A 17656-nucleotide genomic window follows, 5' to 3' on the forward strand; every position below is an offset into this window, starting at 1 on the left:
GGTCGGGTGTCCGCCTGGCCGTGCGGAGGCAAGTGGATCCGTCCAGACTTACAATGTAAGTCAATGGGGACTGATCCGTTTGAAGATGACACACTGTGGCTCAATTTTCAAACGGATCCGTCCCCCATTGACTTTCAATGTAAAGTCTGGACGGATCCGTCTGAGGTTACTTTCACACTTAGAAATGTTTTAACAATATAATGCAGACGGATCCGCTCTGAACGGAGCCACCGTCTGCATTATATGAACGCAAGTGTGAAAGTAAAGGGACTCCTGACTTTACATTGAAAGTCAATGGGGACGGATCCGTTTGCAATTGCACCATATTGTGTCAACGTCAAACGGATCCGTCCCCATTGACTTGCATTGTAATTCAGGACGGATCCGTTTGGCTCCGCACGGCCAGGCGGACACCAAAACGACTTTTTTTTCATGTCCGTGGATCCTCCAAAAATCAAGGAAGACCCACGGACGAAAAAAACGGTCACTGATCACGGACCCCGTTTTTGCGGACCGTGAAAAAAACTGTCGTGTGCATGAGGCCATATTCGGTGTTTTTCATGCAACGCAGGCCCCATAGAAGTGAATGTGGCTGAGTGAAAATCGCATCCGCAAACAAGTGCGGATGCAATGCGTTTTCACTGATGGTTGCTAAGAGATGTTGTTTGCATACCTTCAGGTTTTTTTTTATCACACACGTGCAAAGCGCATTAAATCGCATTGTACCCGTGCAATAAAAACTGAATGCGATTGCATACAAAACTGAAAGAACTTGCTTGCAAAATCGCTAATTTTTATTACTGAACGCATCCAGACCTAATCCGCTCACTCTCGTCTGCCAGGGGCTTTAGGGCGTTCTGTATACGGTACTATTCATTTTAATGGTAGCGCAAAAAAACGGAATGTACTCCGTATGCATTCCGTTACGTTGAAAGATAGAACATGGCCTATTATTGCCTGCAAATTGCGTTCCGTGGCTCCATTCAAGTCAATGAGTCCGCAAAATAAAAATGGAACACATACGGAAATGCATCTGTTTGTCTTCCCTATCCATTCCGTTTTTGCGGAACCATCTATTGAAAATGTTATGCCCAGCCCATTATTTTCTATGTAATCACTGTATATGCCATATGGAAAAAACGGAAACAAAAAACAGGACGGATCCGTGAAACACTGAAAAAGACATACTGTCGTGTGAACGAGCCCTTATTCTGAGCATCAAAAGAACTGAAAGCTAAATGGTGATATGAACACACCCATAGGCAGCTTTCACACGGGCGAGAATTCCATGCGGGTGCAATGCGTGAGGTGAACGCATTGCACCCGCACTGAATCCGGACCCATTCACTTCAATGGGGCTGTTCAGATGAGTGGTGATTTTCACGCATCACTTGTGCGTTGCTTGAAAATTGCAGCATGTTCTATATTCAGCGTTTTTCACGCCCCATAGAAATTAATGTGTATGCGTGAAAATCGCAAGCAAGTGCAGATGCGGTGCGATTTTCACGCATGGTTGCTAGGAGATAAGGATGAAGGCAACCCCGGATCCCATTAAAGTGTATTCACTATTATTTTCCCTTATAACATGGTTATAAGGGAAAATAACAGCATTCTTATTACAGAATGCATAGTAAAATGTGGATTGAGGGGTTAAAAAAGATGAAGATACAAGACGATGCCAGCTGCGTGATCAATTGAGTTAGGTGAGTTAATTTTTTAACCCCTCCAGCACTATTATACTATGCATTCTGTATTCAGAATGCTGTTATTTTCCCTTATAACCATGTTATAAGGGAAAATAATTACATCTACACAACACCTAACCTGAACTTCAGTGAAGAAGTCCGGGCACCACATTCAGTTTTTTTTTCACGTGCGTTTTGGTCAGTGATTTCCATTAGTGATTGTGAGCCAAAACCAGGTGCGGCTCTACACCCTGTTCAAACTTATTATGCAAATTTATTTTAAGTGTCACAAAGATTAAATATTTAGTTTTTCAGTTTAAGGCTACATGCACACGAACGTTGTTTGTTTTCGTGTCCGTTCTCGTTTTTTTTTGCAGATAGGATGCGGACCCATTCATTTAAATGGGTCCGCAAAAAAATGTGTGTTGTCCGCATTAGTATGTCCATTCCGTAGCCCCGCAAAAAAAATAGAACATGTCCTATTCTTGTCCGTTTTAGGCATTGCTACAATGGATCCGCAAAAAAAATACCTATGGCATACGGATGTCATCCATTTTTTTTTTTTTTGGGGTGGATCTGCAATTTGCGGACCGCAAAACACACGGTCGTGTGTATGTAGCCTTACTCATGGATGGCATTGTGTCTCAGGGCACACTGAAAACAATCTCTGACACCTGTGATAATTGGATTGGCAGGTGAGCCCAATTTAAGGAAAAACTACTAAAGGAGGGTGTTTCACATTATTAAGCAGAGCACCATTTTCAAGCAATATGGGGAGATAAAAGGATGTCTCTGCTGCTGAAAAGAGTGAACTAGTTCAATGCCTTGGATGAGGTATGAAAACATTAGATATTTCATGAAAACTTAAGAGTGATCATCGCACTATTAAGAGATTTGTGGCTGATTCAGAGCACAGATAGGTTTGTGCAGATAAAGGCACATTGAGGAAGATTTCTGCCAGATCCATGCATCGGATCAAGAGAGCAGCTGCTAAAATACCATTACATAGCAGCAGATACTTGAAGCTGCTGGGGCCTCTGGAGTCCCATGGACATCAAGCTGTAGAGTCCTCCAGAGTCTTGCAACTGTGCATAAACCTTCCATTCGGCCACCACTAACCAATGCTCACAAGCAGAAACGGCTGCATTGGGCAGAAAAATACATGAAGACTAATTCTCAAACAGTCCTGTTCACTGATAAGGGCCGTGCAACCCTGGATGGTCCAGATGGATGGAGTAGTGGATGGTTGGTGAACGGCCACCCTGTTCCAACAAGGCTGTGACGTCAGCAAGGCGGGTGGTGGAGTCCTGTTTTGAGCCGGAATCATGGGAAGAGAGCTGGTCGGCCCCTTTAGGGTCCCCAAAGGTGTAAAGATGACCTCTGCAAAGTATGTGGAGTTTCTGACTGACCACTTTCTTCCCTGGTACAGAAGGAAGAACTATGCTTTCCGTAAGAAAAACATCTTCATGCATGACAATGCACCATCACAAAGAATACCTCTGAATCAAGGCTGCTATGGGGATAAAAGTAGAGAAAGTCATGGTGTGGCCTCCATCCTCCCCTGAGCTCAATCCTATTGAGAAACATAGAATGTGTCGGCAGATAAGAACCATTCGGCCCAATATACTGAATACTATGGATAGCCCCTGGCCCTATCTTATATGAAGGATGGCCTTATGCCTATCCCATGCATGCTTAAACTCCTCCACTGTATTTGCAGCTGCCACTTCTGCAGGAAGGCTATTCCATGCATCCACTACTCTCTCAGTAAAGTTATACTTCCTGATATTACTTTTAAACCTTTGCCCCGCTAATTTAAAACTATGTCCTCTTGTGGTAGTTTTTCTTCTTTTAAATATTCCCTTCTCTTTTACCTTGTTGATTCCCTTTATGTATTTAAAAGTTTCTATCATATCCCCTCTGTCTCGTCTTTCTTCCAAGCTATACATGTTGAGAACCTTTGGAGCAGGCATCCTCAAACTGCGGCCCTCCAGCTGTTGTAAAACTACAACTCCCACAATGCCCTGCTGTAGGCTAATACCTGTAGGCTGTCCGGGCATGCTGGGAGTTGTAGTTTTGCAACAGCTGGAGGGCCGCAGTTTGAGGATGCCTGCTTTGGAGCATCCTCAAGCAAAAGCTCTATGAGGGTGGGAGGCAGTTTACATCCAAACAGCAGCTCTGGGAGGCTATTCTGACATCTTGCAAACAATTCAAGCAGAAACTCCAAAAACTCACAAGTTCAATAGATGCAAGACTTGTGAAGGTGATATCAAATAAGGGGTCCCATGTTAAAATGTAACGGGACCTGTAGAAATGTTTAAAAAGTTAAAATGTTGTTAAAAGTTTGATTGAAATAGCTTTTGACTTCAGTAAATATGCTGCAAACACAATAAATGGCAGTGATTTTCAGTTCTTTACAACCTATAAAGTGTTTTGAAGCTTACAGTGTGTAATAATAAACTGCATTGTAATTTTTTTTATGTTTAAAAAATATATATACTGTTATCATTTAGGCTACTTTCACACTAGCGTTCGGGCGGATCCGTTCTGAACGGATCCGCTCATAATAATGCAGACGGAGGCTCCGTTCAGAACGGATCCGTCTGCATTATTTTTAGCATAGAACAGCTAAGTGTGAAAATAGCCTAGTACGGATCCGTCCAGACTTTCAATGTAAAGTCAATGGGGGACGGATCCGCTTGAAGATTGAGCCACATTGTGGCATCTTCAAACGGATCCGTCCCCATTGACTTACATTGAAAGTCTGGACGGATCCGCACGGATCCGCACGGCCAGGCGGACACCCGAACGCTGCAAGCAGCGTTCAGCTGTCCGCCTGGCCGTGCGGAGGCGAGCGGAGCGGAGGCTGAACGCCGCCAGACTGATGCAGTCTGAGCGGATCCGCCTCCATTCAGACTGCATCAGGGCTGGACGGCTGCGTTCGGGTCCGCTCGTGAGCCCCTTCAAACGGAGCTCACGAGCGGACCAGCGAACGCTAGTGTGAAAGCAGCCTTAGAGGTTTGTTCAATAAAATGTGAACTGTACTCTTAATAGTTGATAACTGAGAATTATGCTGTTATTTACATCAATTATTTAGGTAAATGAGAAGTATAATTTGCATAATAATAGGGTGTAAACACAGAACAGGAGCAGAATTTCCCTTATCCCTTATGTCTCTGGAGGCTCCAGTCCTGGTTTTGGCTCACAACCATTGATGGAAATCACTGACATGTGAATGAGGCTTAAGGCGTTATGCACACGAACGTTGTTTGGGTCCACATCCTAGCCCCATTTTTTGTGGCTCAGATGCAGACCCATTCACTTCAATGGGGCCACAGAAAATGTGGACAGCATCTGTACCTCCATTCCGCAGCCCTGCAAAAAATAAAATAAAAAATAGAACGTGTCCTATTCTTGTCTGTATCACAGACAAGGGGTAGGACGTTCCATTCTGCAAAATGCTGAACACATGCTGCCGGTATCTGTGTTTTGCGGATCTGTGATTTGCAGTGTGCATGAGGCCAAAATGCTGTAGGTGTTAAAGGGGTTAACGCACTTCTGCTTCTTCCTGTACAGTGTCGGAGGGCAGCCAATGGCAAACTGGGACGAGCGATCACAATAGCACCTCTTACCCCCCACTGAACGAGCAGCCGACTGTCAAGAAGGATAATCTGCTGCTCATCGGCACGTGTAAACCTACCATAAGGCCCCTTTTACACGAGCGTGACGGATTAGGGCCGGATGCGTTCAGTGAAACCCGCACCAGTAAGTTTAGTCAGTTTTGTCTGCGATTGCGTTTTGTTTTTTTCCACGTGGGTGCAATGCATTTTGATGCGTTTTTCATACGCATGATAAAAAAACTGAAGGTTCTCAAACAACATCTCCTAGCAACCATCAGTGAAAAACGCATTGCATCTTCACTTCCGGATGCAACGTGTTTTTCACTTAAGCCCCATTCACTTCTATGGAGCCAGGGCTGTGTGAAAATCGCAGTATATAGAACATGCTGCGTTTTTCACACAACGCAGAACTGATGCATGAAAAAAAATGCTCATGTACACAGACTATTAAAATGAATGGGTCAGGATTCAGTGCGGGTGCAATGCGTTCAAGTTTTTTCCTCGCGGGTGCACTGCGTGACCTGTTTGTGTGAAAGGGGCCTAAGGGTCTGACTACATGGCGACACAAAGGGGGGTGGCTACTAGTGTTGAGCGAAGCCTGGGCACCTTTTGGATGAGGCACCTTACTTTTATGAAGTATTTTTATGAAGATATAAAACGAGCTCCAAGGAAAATGAAAACCTATGGAAAGAAGGTATGAAGTGCTATAAGGACGTACTTTTGGTTTAATATTGATTATCCAGGTGACAGATTCCCTTTAAAATCTCTTAAGCCTCTTTCACACTGGCATTGCGTGTGAGGACCAGATAGGCTGCGGGTGCGTTGCGGTAAAAGGCGTCATTTTTCCGCGCGAGTGCAAACCGTTTTAATGCGTTTTGCACGCGTGTGAGGCCCAGATAGGCTGCGGGTGCGTTGCGGTAAAAGGCATCATTTTTCCGCGCGAGTGCAAACCGTTTTAATGCGTTTTGCACGCGTGTGAGAAAAATCGGCTTGTTTGGTACCCAGACCCGAACCCGGACTTCATCACTGAAGTTCAGGTTTGTGTTAGGTGTTGTGTAAATTTTATTATATTCCCTTATAACATGGTTATAAGGGAAAATAATAGCATTCTGAATGCATAGTACAATAGCGCTGGAGGGGTTAAAAAAAAAAACATTAAACTCCCCTTATCCACTTGTTCGCGTAGCCCGGCTTCTCTTCTTTCTTCTTCTTTGAGAACCTGGAAGAAAAGGACCTTTGGTGACGTCACTGCGCTCATCACATGATCCATGACCATGGATGAGGTGAGTTTAATGGGTTTTTTTTAACCCCTCCAGCCCTATTGTACTATGCATTCTGTATTCAGAATGCTATTATTTTCCCTTATAACCATGTTATAAGGGAAAATAATAAAGATCGGGTCTCCATCCCAATCCTCACCTAGCAACCATGCGTGAAAATCGAACCTCATCCGCACTTGCTTGCTGATGCTTGAGATTTTCACGCAGCCTCATTCACTTCTATGGGGCCTGCTTTGCGTGAAAAACACACACAATATAGAGCACGCTGCGATTTTCACGCAACGCACAAGTGATGCGTGAAAATCACCGCTCATGTGCACAGCCCCATAGAAATTTATGTGTCTCGATTCAGTGCGGGTGCAATGCGTTCACCTCATGCACTGCACCGGCTCGGGAAAACTCACCCGTGTGAAAGGGGCCTTAGGGCGCATTCACATGACTGTAGCCATTTTTGCGGTCCGCAAAAGACTGATACCAGCTGTGTGCATTCCACATTTTACGGAACGTCCGGCTCTCTAAGGACGGTCCTATCCTTGTCCATAATACGGACAAGAATGCGACGTGTTCTATCTTTTTTGTGGGTGCCACGGAACGGACATACGGATTGAGACAGTACCCTGTGCTGTCCGCATGTTTTGCGGCCCCATTGAAATGAATGGGTCCACATCCGACCTGCACAAAATGCAGATTGGATGTGGAAAAAAAACAACAGTCATGTGCATGAGCCCTAACTCAAGAGATTAACCGTAAAGACTCCTTTCATTCTCTTTGAAAGTGCCAGAGGTAGTGGAGTGCAGCGTGGTCAAAGCACAGGTGCTGCAGACCCCATAGCGCTCAGTGGTCGCCCTATACAAAATTAAGTAGTAACAGATCTGTGCATAAGGTCTTGTTGTCTATGCGGTATAAACACGTCCTTTTCTCTTGGTTACACTGCCACACTAGTACAGCACAATGCCCTATTTTATAGGAACTTCTACGGACATGCTATGAACATTTCTGCTGCCTCTATGCACAGGAGCGTGAAGTTCACCAGACCCGATTAGTGGCTAAGCCGCACCTAAAAAAAATAATAATAATGTAAACAAATAAATAATCTACTATCGGCGCTCCGCTTCTTCGGTCTGATGACGACTCCATCGGTTTGCACGTGTACATGAGCCGTCCAATCGTAGCGCACGTAGCTGTGACCAATAGCAGAGCGCCTCTTACGGGCTACCAGGAAGGGGGCGGGTAGGTGGCGTCACGTGATCGCAGTGGACGATAACTAACTTGAGTGTTATGAGCGGAGCAGGTAAGATGCGCGCAGTGGCTGTAGTCGGGGTCGGGCTTTATAATAAGGGTGCGGCGAAAAGAAATGCAAAGCTTTGTGGCTTTTTACGTCGGATGCATTTCTGTTCCCAGCCTCCACTCCCCGCGTTTGTCAGTTCCCTTTATGTATAGCATCACACAGCACGGTGGGGGGGTCACCTTATTGTGACATGGAAGGGACCCTGACTCTGATCTGTTCTCATTTATCAGCCACATCAGACTCCTGAGTGTAGTGTGATCTTCACCTGGAATGCAGAATGATCTCCTGGATCTAATGAGAAGCCCTGAAATCCTTTACATGAGGGCCGGATATTATACAATACACTGGGAGACCGCCAGACCCCTCCGAGGCCATGGGAGCACCTCTGCACTCACCAGATCTCCACAGTCTCTTCAAACAGCTGATCGGTGAGGGGTTCCGTGATTCGGACCCCCTTCGATCAGATATTGACGACCTATCCTGAGGATAGGCCATCAATATCAAAATCTCCGGCAACCCCTTTAAAGGGAATCTGTCACCACATAGCTCTGACATGGCTGGTGCGCACTTCTTGATACATTCTAATGCTGTTGGTTCTATTTCCATTAGGGGTCCCTTTATGGAGAAATTAGACTTTTTATTTTATGCTAATTAGCCCCTGGGTGCAACAAGGGCGGTGCTGTTGCACTTCACTGCATCCTTTTCCTTCCCAGCCAAACCCCCACCACCTTGACTGACAGGGCCAGGCAGTGAAGAAGTAATCACTCCTGGCCTGTAGTCTCACAATGAAGCCTCATTCACACGTCAGTGTTCCATGTAGTGTGCTGTACGTGTTCTCCACGGACACCACACGTCGCCATTCATTTTAATGTGTGTATTTACACATCCGTTTTTTACCATGGTCTGTGAATGCATGCTCTATTTTGTCCGCCCATTATAGTCTACGGGTCAGTGAAAACCACATGTGCCATCCATGTTGCACGGATCATTAGGAAGAGATGCTTTGAAAATTATTTTTCAGCTGTGTGGTGTCAGTAAAAAAAACTAAAAACGGACACACGAACCCTTCACGGACAGCCTCAAGGAGGCATCACTGGCCACCTTCTCACGGATTTGAGCACGGACACTGACGTGTGAATGAGGCTTTACTTGTTCACATGAAGCAAATGAGCAATCTGGGGACTTCAGGGCCCGGAGTGAGTGCGTCTTCACTGCATGACCCTGTCGGTCAAAGTGGAAAGTCTGGGAAAGAAAAGGAGCGGAGCCTCGGGTGCAGCCAGGTGCAAAGGCACCACCCTAGTTGCACTCAGGGGGTAATTGGCATAACATTAAAAGCCAGCTTGCTATGAAGCCATCCTATATGCCAGATGTGCGCTTCTCAATACATTCTAATGGTGTTGGTCCTATTTCCATCAGTGGCCTCATTGTGGAGTGATTTCTCCACAACGTAGCCACCGATGGAAGTAGGACAAGCACCATTAGAATGTATTGAGAAGCGCACATCTGGCATGTAAGATGGCTTCATAGCGAGCTATGTGGTGATAGATTCCCTTTTAGCCAGGGCTATATGGAAACTTTGGCGTGATTCTTGACATCAGCACGCCCTTCAGACTTTTTTTTTTTTTAGTTTTAAAATTTGTGCCACCCCCATGCCATGGCTCCTTCAGTGTGCTGATCAGCGGTGGTCATAAGGGTGGGCCATCACTGTCCTAGAGAGTAGTACCTTGTTAACCTTGCTCTTTGTCTTATCCGGTGATTATTTTTATTGCAGTTACTACAGTAGAAGTCACTTGCACAGGATATGGCCCAAGGATTTGGTGTAATGGCAGACGATGGGGCCATTGACTACTCTGTGCATGAAGCCTGGAATGAAGCCACCAATGTCTATTTGATAGTGATCCTTGTGAGCTTTGGTCTTTTCATGTATGCCAGAAAGTGAGTTTCTTGTACAAGTTTTCAGGATCGACATTGTTCTTTTATATTACCAAGTAGAAAAGGGATTGTGGCGCTCAGCAATATAGAATGGCCCTTTAACTAGGCCCTCTAGCGTGTGGTACCTGCAGAGGTGCACCTAGCCTTTCTGCTGACTGAGGGGGAAAAAACTGAAATGACGCCCCCCACCCCCTTCATGCCAAATTCTCAACCTAACCCCTTCCCTCCAGCCTTACTGTTAAAGGTATACATTACATATAGTGGTACAAAACATACTGGTTAATACAGCGATACAGTTGAGTATGCAGAGATAAACGCTTCCACAATGAAAGCACTCATTGCCCAAGGCCTTTCCGCTACCCCCACTTGTCTCTACCTGGTGCTGCCCCTGACGAAGGATTTTGGAGCGAAACCCGGTGCTTGTTTTTGAACCGAGTCTGTGAGTATAATAAACCCTTTTAACTCAACTCATGTGAAGGGGCTTCACTATTGTCGCAACCTTTGGTTTTTCACAGAAGCCTGGAGGAAGAGTGAGGGAGGCTTCGTGTGGCTTGAATGCTTTCCCATGTCCAATTTTTCTGAATGGTTCTGGTGCAGGAACTTTCTTCCATGGTCTCCTGAAGCAGCGCGGTGCTGCCTGAGGCAATCGCCCTACCTTGCCTCATTGGCGGTGCACCCCTGGGTACCTGATGAAAGAATAATGCTCGTCAGCCTGCGGCCACTCTGGTCTTGCGCTTTGCTTCCGTTCTGCAGTCTTCTGGTCGCAGGCTTATTTATTTCCAAATGAGGTCACATGCGCCACTTTAGAGGAAAGTCATTGGCTGCAGTCGCGCATGTGACCTCAGCTGGAAGTAAACAAGCCTAGGACCAGAATATCGCCATACGGAGCCAGGTCACGTAAGCAGCAGGTGGGTATTAGTCTTTTATCAGGTGCTACACACTAGGACCAAATACTGGAAAACTCCTTTAAAGAGGACCTTTCACCGCTCCTGATGCCTGTTTTAATCGCTTAATGCACTACCTATGGAATAACAATTCTGGAGCCTCTATTCTTATGGCTCTATGTTATGCCATTTCTTTATTATTCCTATTGTGGGAAAACAGTACGCTTGTTGTACTATGAGGACATACAGACGTGGACAAAATTGTTGGTACCCTTTGGTCAATGAAAGAAAAAGTCACAATGGTCACAGAAATAACTTTAATCTGACAAAAGTAATAATAAATTAAAATTCTATAAATGTTAACCAATGAAAGTCAGACATTGTTTTTCAACCATGCTTCAACAGAATTATGTAAAAAAATAAACTCATGAAACAGGCATGGACAAAAATGATGGTACCCCTAGAAAACACAGAACATAATGTGACCAAAGGGACATGTTAATTCAAGGTGTGTCCACTAATTAGCATCACAGGTGTCTACAACCTTGTAATCAGCCATTGGGCCTATATATATGGCTCCAGGTAATCACTGTGTTGTTTGGTGATATGGTGTGTACCACACTCGACATGGACCAGAGGAAGCAAAGGAAAGAGCTGTCTCAAGAGATCAGAAAGAAAATTATAGACAAGCATGTTAAAGGTAAAGGCTATAAGACCATCTCCAAGCAACTAGATGTTCCTGTGAGTACAGTTGCACATATTATTCATAAGTTTAAGATCCATGGGACTGTAGCCAACCTCCCTGGACGTGGCCGCAGGAGGAAAATTGATGACAAATCTAAGAGACGGATAATCCGAATGGTAACAAAAGAGCCTAGAAAGACTTCTAAAGAGATTCAAGGTGAACTTCATGCTCAAGGAACATCAGTGTCAGATCGCACCATCCGTCGTTGTTTGAGCCAAAGTGGACTACATGGGAGACGACCAAGGAGGACACCATTGTTGAAAACGAATCATAAAAAAGCAAGACTGGAATATGCCAAACTACATGTTGACAAGCCACAAAGCTTCTGGGAGAATGTCCTGTGGACAGATGAGACAAAAATCGAAGTTTTTGCCAAGGCACATCAGCTGTATGTTCACAGACGAAAAAATGAAGCATATCAAGAAAAGAACACTGTCCCTACTGTGAAACATGGAGGAGGCTCTGTTATGTTCTGGGGCTGCTTTGCTGCGTCTGGCACAGGGTGTCTTGAATCTGTGCAGGGTACAATGAAATCTCAAGACTATCAAGGAATTCTAGAGAGAAATGTACTAGCCAGTGTCAGAAAGCTTGGTCTCAGTCGCAGGTCATGGGTCTTGCAACAGGACAATGACCCAAAACACACCGCTAAAAACACCCAAGAATGGCTAAGAGGAAAAAATTGGACTATTCTAAAGTGGCCTTCTATGAGCCCTGACCTCAATCCTATTGAGCATCTTTGGAAGGAGCTGAAACATGCAGTCTGGAAAAGGCACCCTTCAAACCGGACACAACTGGAGCAGTTTGCTCATGAGGAGTGGGCCAAAATACCTGCTGAGAGGTGCAGATGTCTCATTGACAGTTACAGGAAGTGTTTGATTGCAGTGATTGCCTCAAAAGGTTGCGCAACAAAATATTAAGTTAGGGGTACCATCATTTTTGTCCATGCCTGTTTCATGAGTTTATTTTTTTACATAATTCTGTTGAAGCATGGTTGAAAAACAATGTCTGACTTTCATTGGTTAACATTTATAGAATTTTAATTTATTATTACTTTTGTCAGATTAAAGTTATTTCTGTGACCATTGTGACTTTTTCTTTCATTGACCAAAGGGTACCAACAATTTTGTCCACGTCTGTATGTATGTTTATGGTCTGCTTTACACATATATATATATATATATATATATATTATATAAATTGTCCTGTTATTTGTAGTCTCATGGAGTATTCTGTAGGTTCAAGTTGTCAGATGCAGAATAGGTCAGTTGCTGTATAATGGTTATCCTCCACTGCATTATCCAAAGGTGTTCTATGTCACATGGGGGAACCCCTGAATTTTTTTTCCCACTCCTGGAAAATTCTATACTTCTGGTTAAGGCCTCCTGCACACGAACGTGTGCTGCCCATTGCCGTATTGCAGACCGCATTTGCGGATCCGCAATACACGAGCACCGTTCCGTGTGTATTCCGCATCACGGATGCGGACCCATTCACTTCAATGGGTCCGGAGATGCGGAACGGAAGCACGAAATGTCACGTACTTCTGTTCCGCAAAAAGCATTAAAGTAAGTCCGTGATCCGCTGCTGCTGCCCCACGGTCAGTCTTCGTACATTGTGGCCCGCATTTTGCGGGCTGCAGCGCGACCACGGGGCGCACACGTTCGTGTGCAGGAGGCCTAAGACTTGCTGACTGCAATACCTGCTAAGAATGAAGAACGAGCTCAAAGTTTGCATTCCATGCTGTAAAAGTGACATGTCTGTGAAGGTTCTCATTTATCCAGGTCATGGTATATCTGTAAATAATAAATCAAGGCAACTGGACGTACTGCAGATTTCTTGGAAACGTTTCAAGGACGAATGGAAGAACGAGTGAAACGTTTTCAAGAAATCTACAGTACGTCCAGTTGCCTTGATTTATTCTTTACAGCTATGTAAAAGTGACAGCTTTTTCAGGGCAACCCCAGGGTGATGTGGATGGGGGAAACCCAGACGCCTGAGTAATATTCTAAGATATTTCTCCTACAGGAACAAAAGAAAGATCATGAGAATTTTTACTGTGCCGCCAACAGTGGAACCTGCGTCACAGCCCAATTTCTATGATGACATGAAGAAGATTCGCCTCCGCCAGCAGTTAGAAATGTATTACATTGGTAAGCTTCTCGCCATTTTAATAGTCATCTCCACACAAAATAAACTTTTATTTAAAGAGGACCTTTCACTACTCTACAAACGAAAAACTAACTATACCTGTGGGCAGAGCGGCGCCCAGGGGTCCCCCTGCACTTACTAGTAAGTAATAGCCTGGCTATGAGCTGTGCGCTGCGATTGGCCAGCAGTGCAGCAAGGGACACGCCTCCTACAAGAAAACAGTCAGAGGGAGCGCAGGCACCGGAGCCTATACCGGGCGAACGGAGCGGCGCCCAGACTTACTAGTAAGTGCAGGGGGACCCCTGGGCGCCGCTCTGCCCACAGGTATAGTTAGTTTTTCGTTTGTAGAGTAGTGAAAGGTCCTCTTTAACACTAAGTATATGAGATTTATCAGATGAATTGGAGGATATTAAACTAGAAATTACAGAAGGATGAATGTGTAAAGTACGGTATATTGCCACATGGTCAATAGTTCCACACCTGCAATAAAGCTATCCGGCTGAGGAACAGTCTGCTGGAATTCACCGTATCTCGTCTAGCCGCATACTGCCACTTACCACCAGATCCCATGGTCTATAAAGCTGTCCGGCCACTTTCCAGCATGAGCACTGAGTTTCTGCTGGACAAAAACAAGTGCAAACGCCAGTTATTGTGCGGCCAAAACCCATCGCTCATGCTGGATCCCATTATAGACACTGGCTTCCAGCAGTGCATGCCCCTACTCGGTACACCCTACCAGATAGCTTTACCATGGAACTAACTATAGAAGTTAATAAATATCACACTAACTAGCCATCATTTAAAGGTGTAGTCCAGTTGAAACAAGTGACGTCATATGGCTAGTAGTATTGTAGAGCAGCACACTCACACCACCACGACCACAGATCCTCAGCAGTCCACCGAATAGCACAAAACCAAAGGTGACGGCAGCATCTCCAGTGTATTCCTTTTATTGGACAATCCTTACAGAATGCGTGCAGTAAAGGCAAGACAGCTACGTTTCGGCTATGTCCTAGCCTTTATCACACTTTGATAAAGGATAAGATGTAGCCGAAACGTAGCTGTCTGGCGTTTACTGCACACATTCTGTAAGGATTGTCCAATAAAAGGAATACACTGGAGATGCTGCCGTCACCTTTGGTTTTGGGTCATATGGCTTGGACTGACTAATGAGACACTTCCCCACCCCACACTGATCACTAGAGTGGTGTGGCTTCTTCTGAAATTGCCTCTTACTACAGAGAGGTAGAGAAAAATAATAAGCTGTGTAATGTCCTGTAGGTCATAGCAATGTCACAACAATTCTACGCTTTAAGGCTCCATTCACACGTCCGCAATGTGTTTTGTGGAAACACTGATCCGCAAAACACGGAAAGCGGCAATGTGCGTTCTGCATTTTGCGGACCGCACATTGCCGGCACTAATAGAATATGCCTGTTCTTGTCCGTAATTGCGGACAAGAATAGGACATGTTCTATTTTTTTGCGGAACGGAAGTGCGGACCCGCAATTCCGTGTCCGGGCAGCACATCGTGCTGCCCCATAGGAATGAATGGGTCCGCAATTCCGTTCCGCAAAATGCAAAACGAAATAGCGGACGTGTGAATGGAGCCTTAGGCTTCATTCAGACGTCCGTATGAATGGTCCGTATCCGTTCCTCAATTATGCGGAACTGGTGCGGACCCATTAATTTTCAATAGGGCTGGAAAAGATTCGGAAAGCACACAGTGTGCCATCCGCATTCGGACTTCTGTTCCGCGGCCCCGAACTTCCAGTCCGCGACTCAGCAAAAAAATTGAGCATGTCCTATTCTTGTCCGCAATAGCTGACAAGAATAGGCATTTTCTATTATAGTGCTGGCCATGTGCACATGGCCGGTGTCAGTGTTTTGCGGATCTGCAGAACACTTACGGACGTGTAAATGGAAGTTCAGTTTCTGGCCAACTTTTGTCCAAAAGGTGAACTGAAACAAAGTAAAAGCTTTTCTGTTAGATATCTATCATAAAAGTTTCCTTCAACAAAAATTCTTGTTGAGTATCTGAAATCAAGGATCAGTCTTTGCTTCCTCTTTGTAGTAATTTGAGGTGGGGACTAATATGAAGGAAACTGTCAGTATGTTTTTCTTATTTTCAGCACGGAAACATGATCAACATAGTCAAAGTGAGAGCGTTGAAGTTACTATGGAGTGACAGGTGGATGAGGAGACTACATGGAGGATCCTTGAAGCCCAGTTCCACCTTAAATTCAGATGACAACTTAAAGCCAAAGGGACTATGGCACTTGGTTTCTGAAACTGTACATACTGTCTATATGCATCGTTCTGGCACATTTTTTTGAATTGTAGATCCAGCAGGAACGTGGTCAAAGCTGAATATACTTTATACAATGTAGTTGCTCCTGGGGTTAAGATAAACCTGATGAGACACATATTACAGGATTATGGCGCCACATTTTCAAATGTACTGACAACACCCTGCTATTGGAGCAACGGTTGGAAGCCCTTATGATATAGGTGTAGTGACTTTCAGATGTAGGTCAGATCCAGCAGTAAATCCATTTTGTCATGAATTATGTAAAAAGACATTATCCATTTGTACTGACGGCGATGTTAAAGGGTCACTGAGTATTGGTAAAAGTTTTGATGTCATAGAGACATATATCAAAAGTTTTGATCGGTTGGGGTCTGAGTTATGAGACCCCCCCCCCACTGGTTGCTGGGATGTGGAGGGAGAAGCGCTAGTATACTGCGCACTCTTTCACTGCAGAGGACAGAATCGAGATGGACCCATAGACTTCTATTGAGCCCATTTCCTGCAAAGAGAGAGCGTGATATTAGCCTGCTTCTCCCTCCACATTCTAGCGATCGGTGGGGGTTTCAGTGCTCAAAACTTTTCATGTGTCTCTATGATGTATCAAAAGGTTTGCCAAAACTCAGTGACCTTTTAGGGTGGCCATTCACATTAGAGACAGCTGTTCCTCCAGACCTGGGACCGCCATACAGATGAGATGGTCTCCTAGACTGCTGAAATTAACGTTGGTTCAACCCAACAATGTATGGGCATTTTTAGGCTGCATTTATAATGGAAACCACATGTGCTTGGTATTACAGCTGTTGAACGGCGTAAAAAAACACCAGACGTTCATGTATTTTTTTGGTGGCTTTTTTAAATATATTTTTTACATGTGTTTTTCACACCTATAGAGAAGCATATGGGAAAATATATGACAAAATGCACCAAAAGTGAAAAAAAATAAACCTTTTTATTGTGTGTTTAATATTTTGCTACTGACTTGGCCGCAACTTTTTTTTGAACAGAGAAAGTAGGAAAAGTACTAAAAAAGGGACTGTATTTTAAGAAGCACGCCCACAAGAATGTTATTCTCTGGCCCATTAGAAAGGTCCATGATGTAAATTGTAGTGAAGGTAACCTTCTTACCGGTGGTTGTAGTTGTGAGTTATCCCCTTCCTTCTGATCCTCAGCTGTGTCATGTGACCATTACTCTGACTCTCCACCTGACACAGTGTCCAATGTGTGTACAGGAAGTCAGGTTCTATGTTCATTACTATGAGGGCCTTGATGACAGTCTCTTCCTGTTCACACATTGGACACTGTGTCAGGTGGAGGGTCAGAGTTAGGCCTCATGCACACGACCGTTGTGTGTTTTGTGGTCCGCAAATTGCGGCTCCGCAAAACACGGATGGCAATTTGCGGAACAGCACGGACAGCCATCGATATAACTGCCTATTCGCAAAACAGACAAGAATAGGACAGGTTATATTTTTTTTGCGGACCACGGGACGGAGCAACGGGAATGGGTCCGCATCCAAGACGCAAAAACTGCAGCTCGGATGCGGATCAAAACAACGGTCGTGTGCATGAGGCCTAATGGTCACATGACACAGCTGAGGATCAGAACGAAGTGGAAAACTCACAACTACCGGTAAGAAGATTACCTTCACTACAATTTACATCATGCACCTTTCCAATGGGCCAGAGAACAAACATTTTTGTAGGAGTGCTTCATAAAAAGAAAAAAAAGCTGTGTGAAAGGACCCTGATAATAATAATGTAGA

The 17656-nt window shown here is 44.7% G+C and overlaps 1 protein-coding gene across 1 annotated transcript; it reads left to right on the forward strand.

The window, feature by feature from the left end:
- Positions 1 to 7805: 7805 nt before the first annotated feature.
- SMIM19 (small integral membrane protein 19) lies at positions 7806 to 16695 on the forward strand. Its single transcript, XM_044297163.1, has 4 exons — positions 7806 to 7876; positions 9645 to 9808; positions 13460 to 13584; positions 15715 to 16695. The coding sequence occupies exons 2-4, from the start codon at positions 9675 to 9677 to the stop codon at positions 15768 to 15770; spliced, it is 315 nt and encodes a 104-aa protein (XP_044153098.1). The 5' UTR covers positions 7806 to 7876; positions 9645 to 9674; the 3' UTR covers positions 15771 to 16695.
- The last annotated feature ends 961 nt before the right edge of the window (positions 16696 to 17656 follow it).

This window comes from Bufo gargarizans, chromosome 6 (assembly GCF_014858855.1).
Source record: "Bufo gargarizans isolate SCDJY-AF-19 chromosome 6, ASM1485885v1, whole genome shotgun sequence".
NCBI lineage: Eukaryota > Metazoa > Chordata > Amphibia > Anura > Bufonidae > Bufo > Bufo gargarizans.

Coding starts and splice junctions, on each gene's coding strand:
- SMIM19 (XM_044297163.1), top strand. CDS start 9,675: ATGGCCCAAGGATTTGGTGTAATGGCAGACGATGGGGCCATTGACTAC. Junction 9,809..13,459: donor CTTTTCATGTATGCCAGAAA/GTGAGTTTCTTG, acceptor TTTCTCCTACAG/GAACAAAAGAAAGATCATGA. Junction 13,585..15,714: donor GTTAGAAATGTATTACATTG/GTAAGCTTCTCG, acceptor TCTTATTTTCAG/CACGGAAACATGATCAACAT.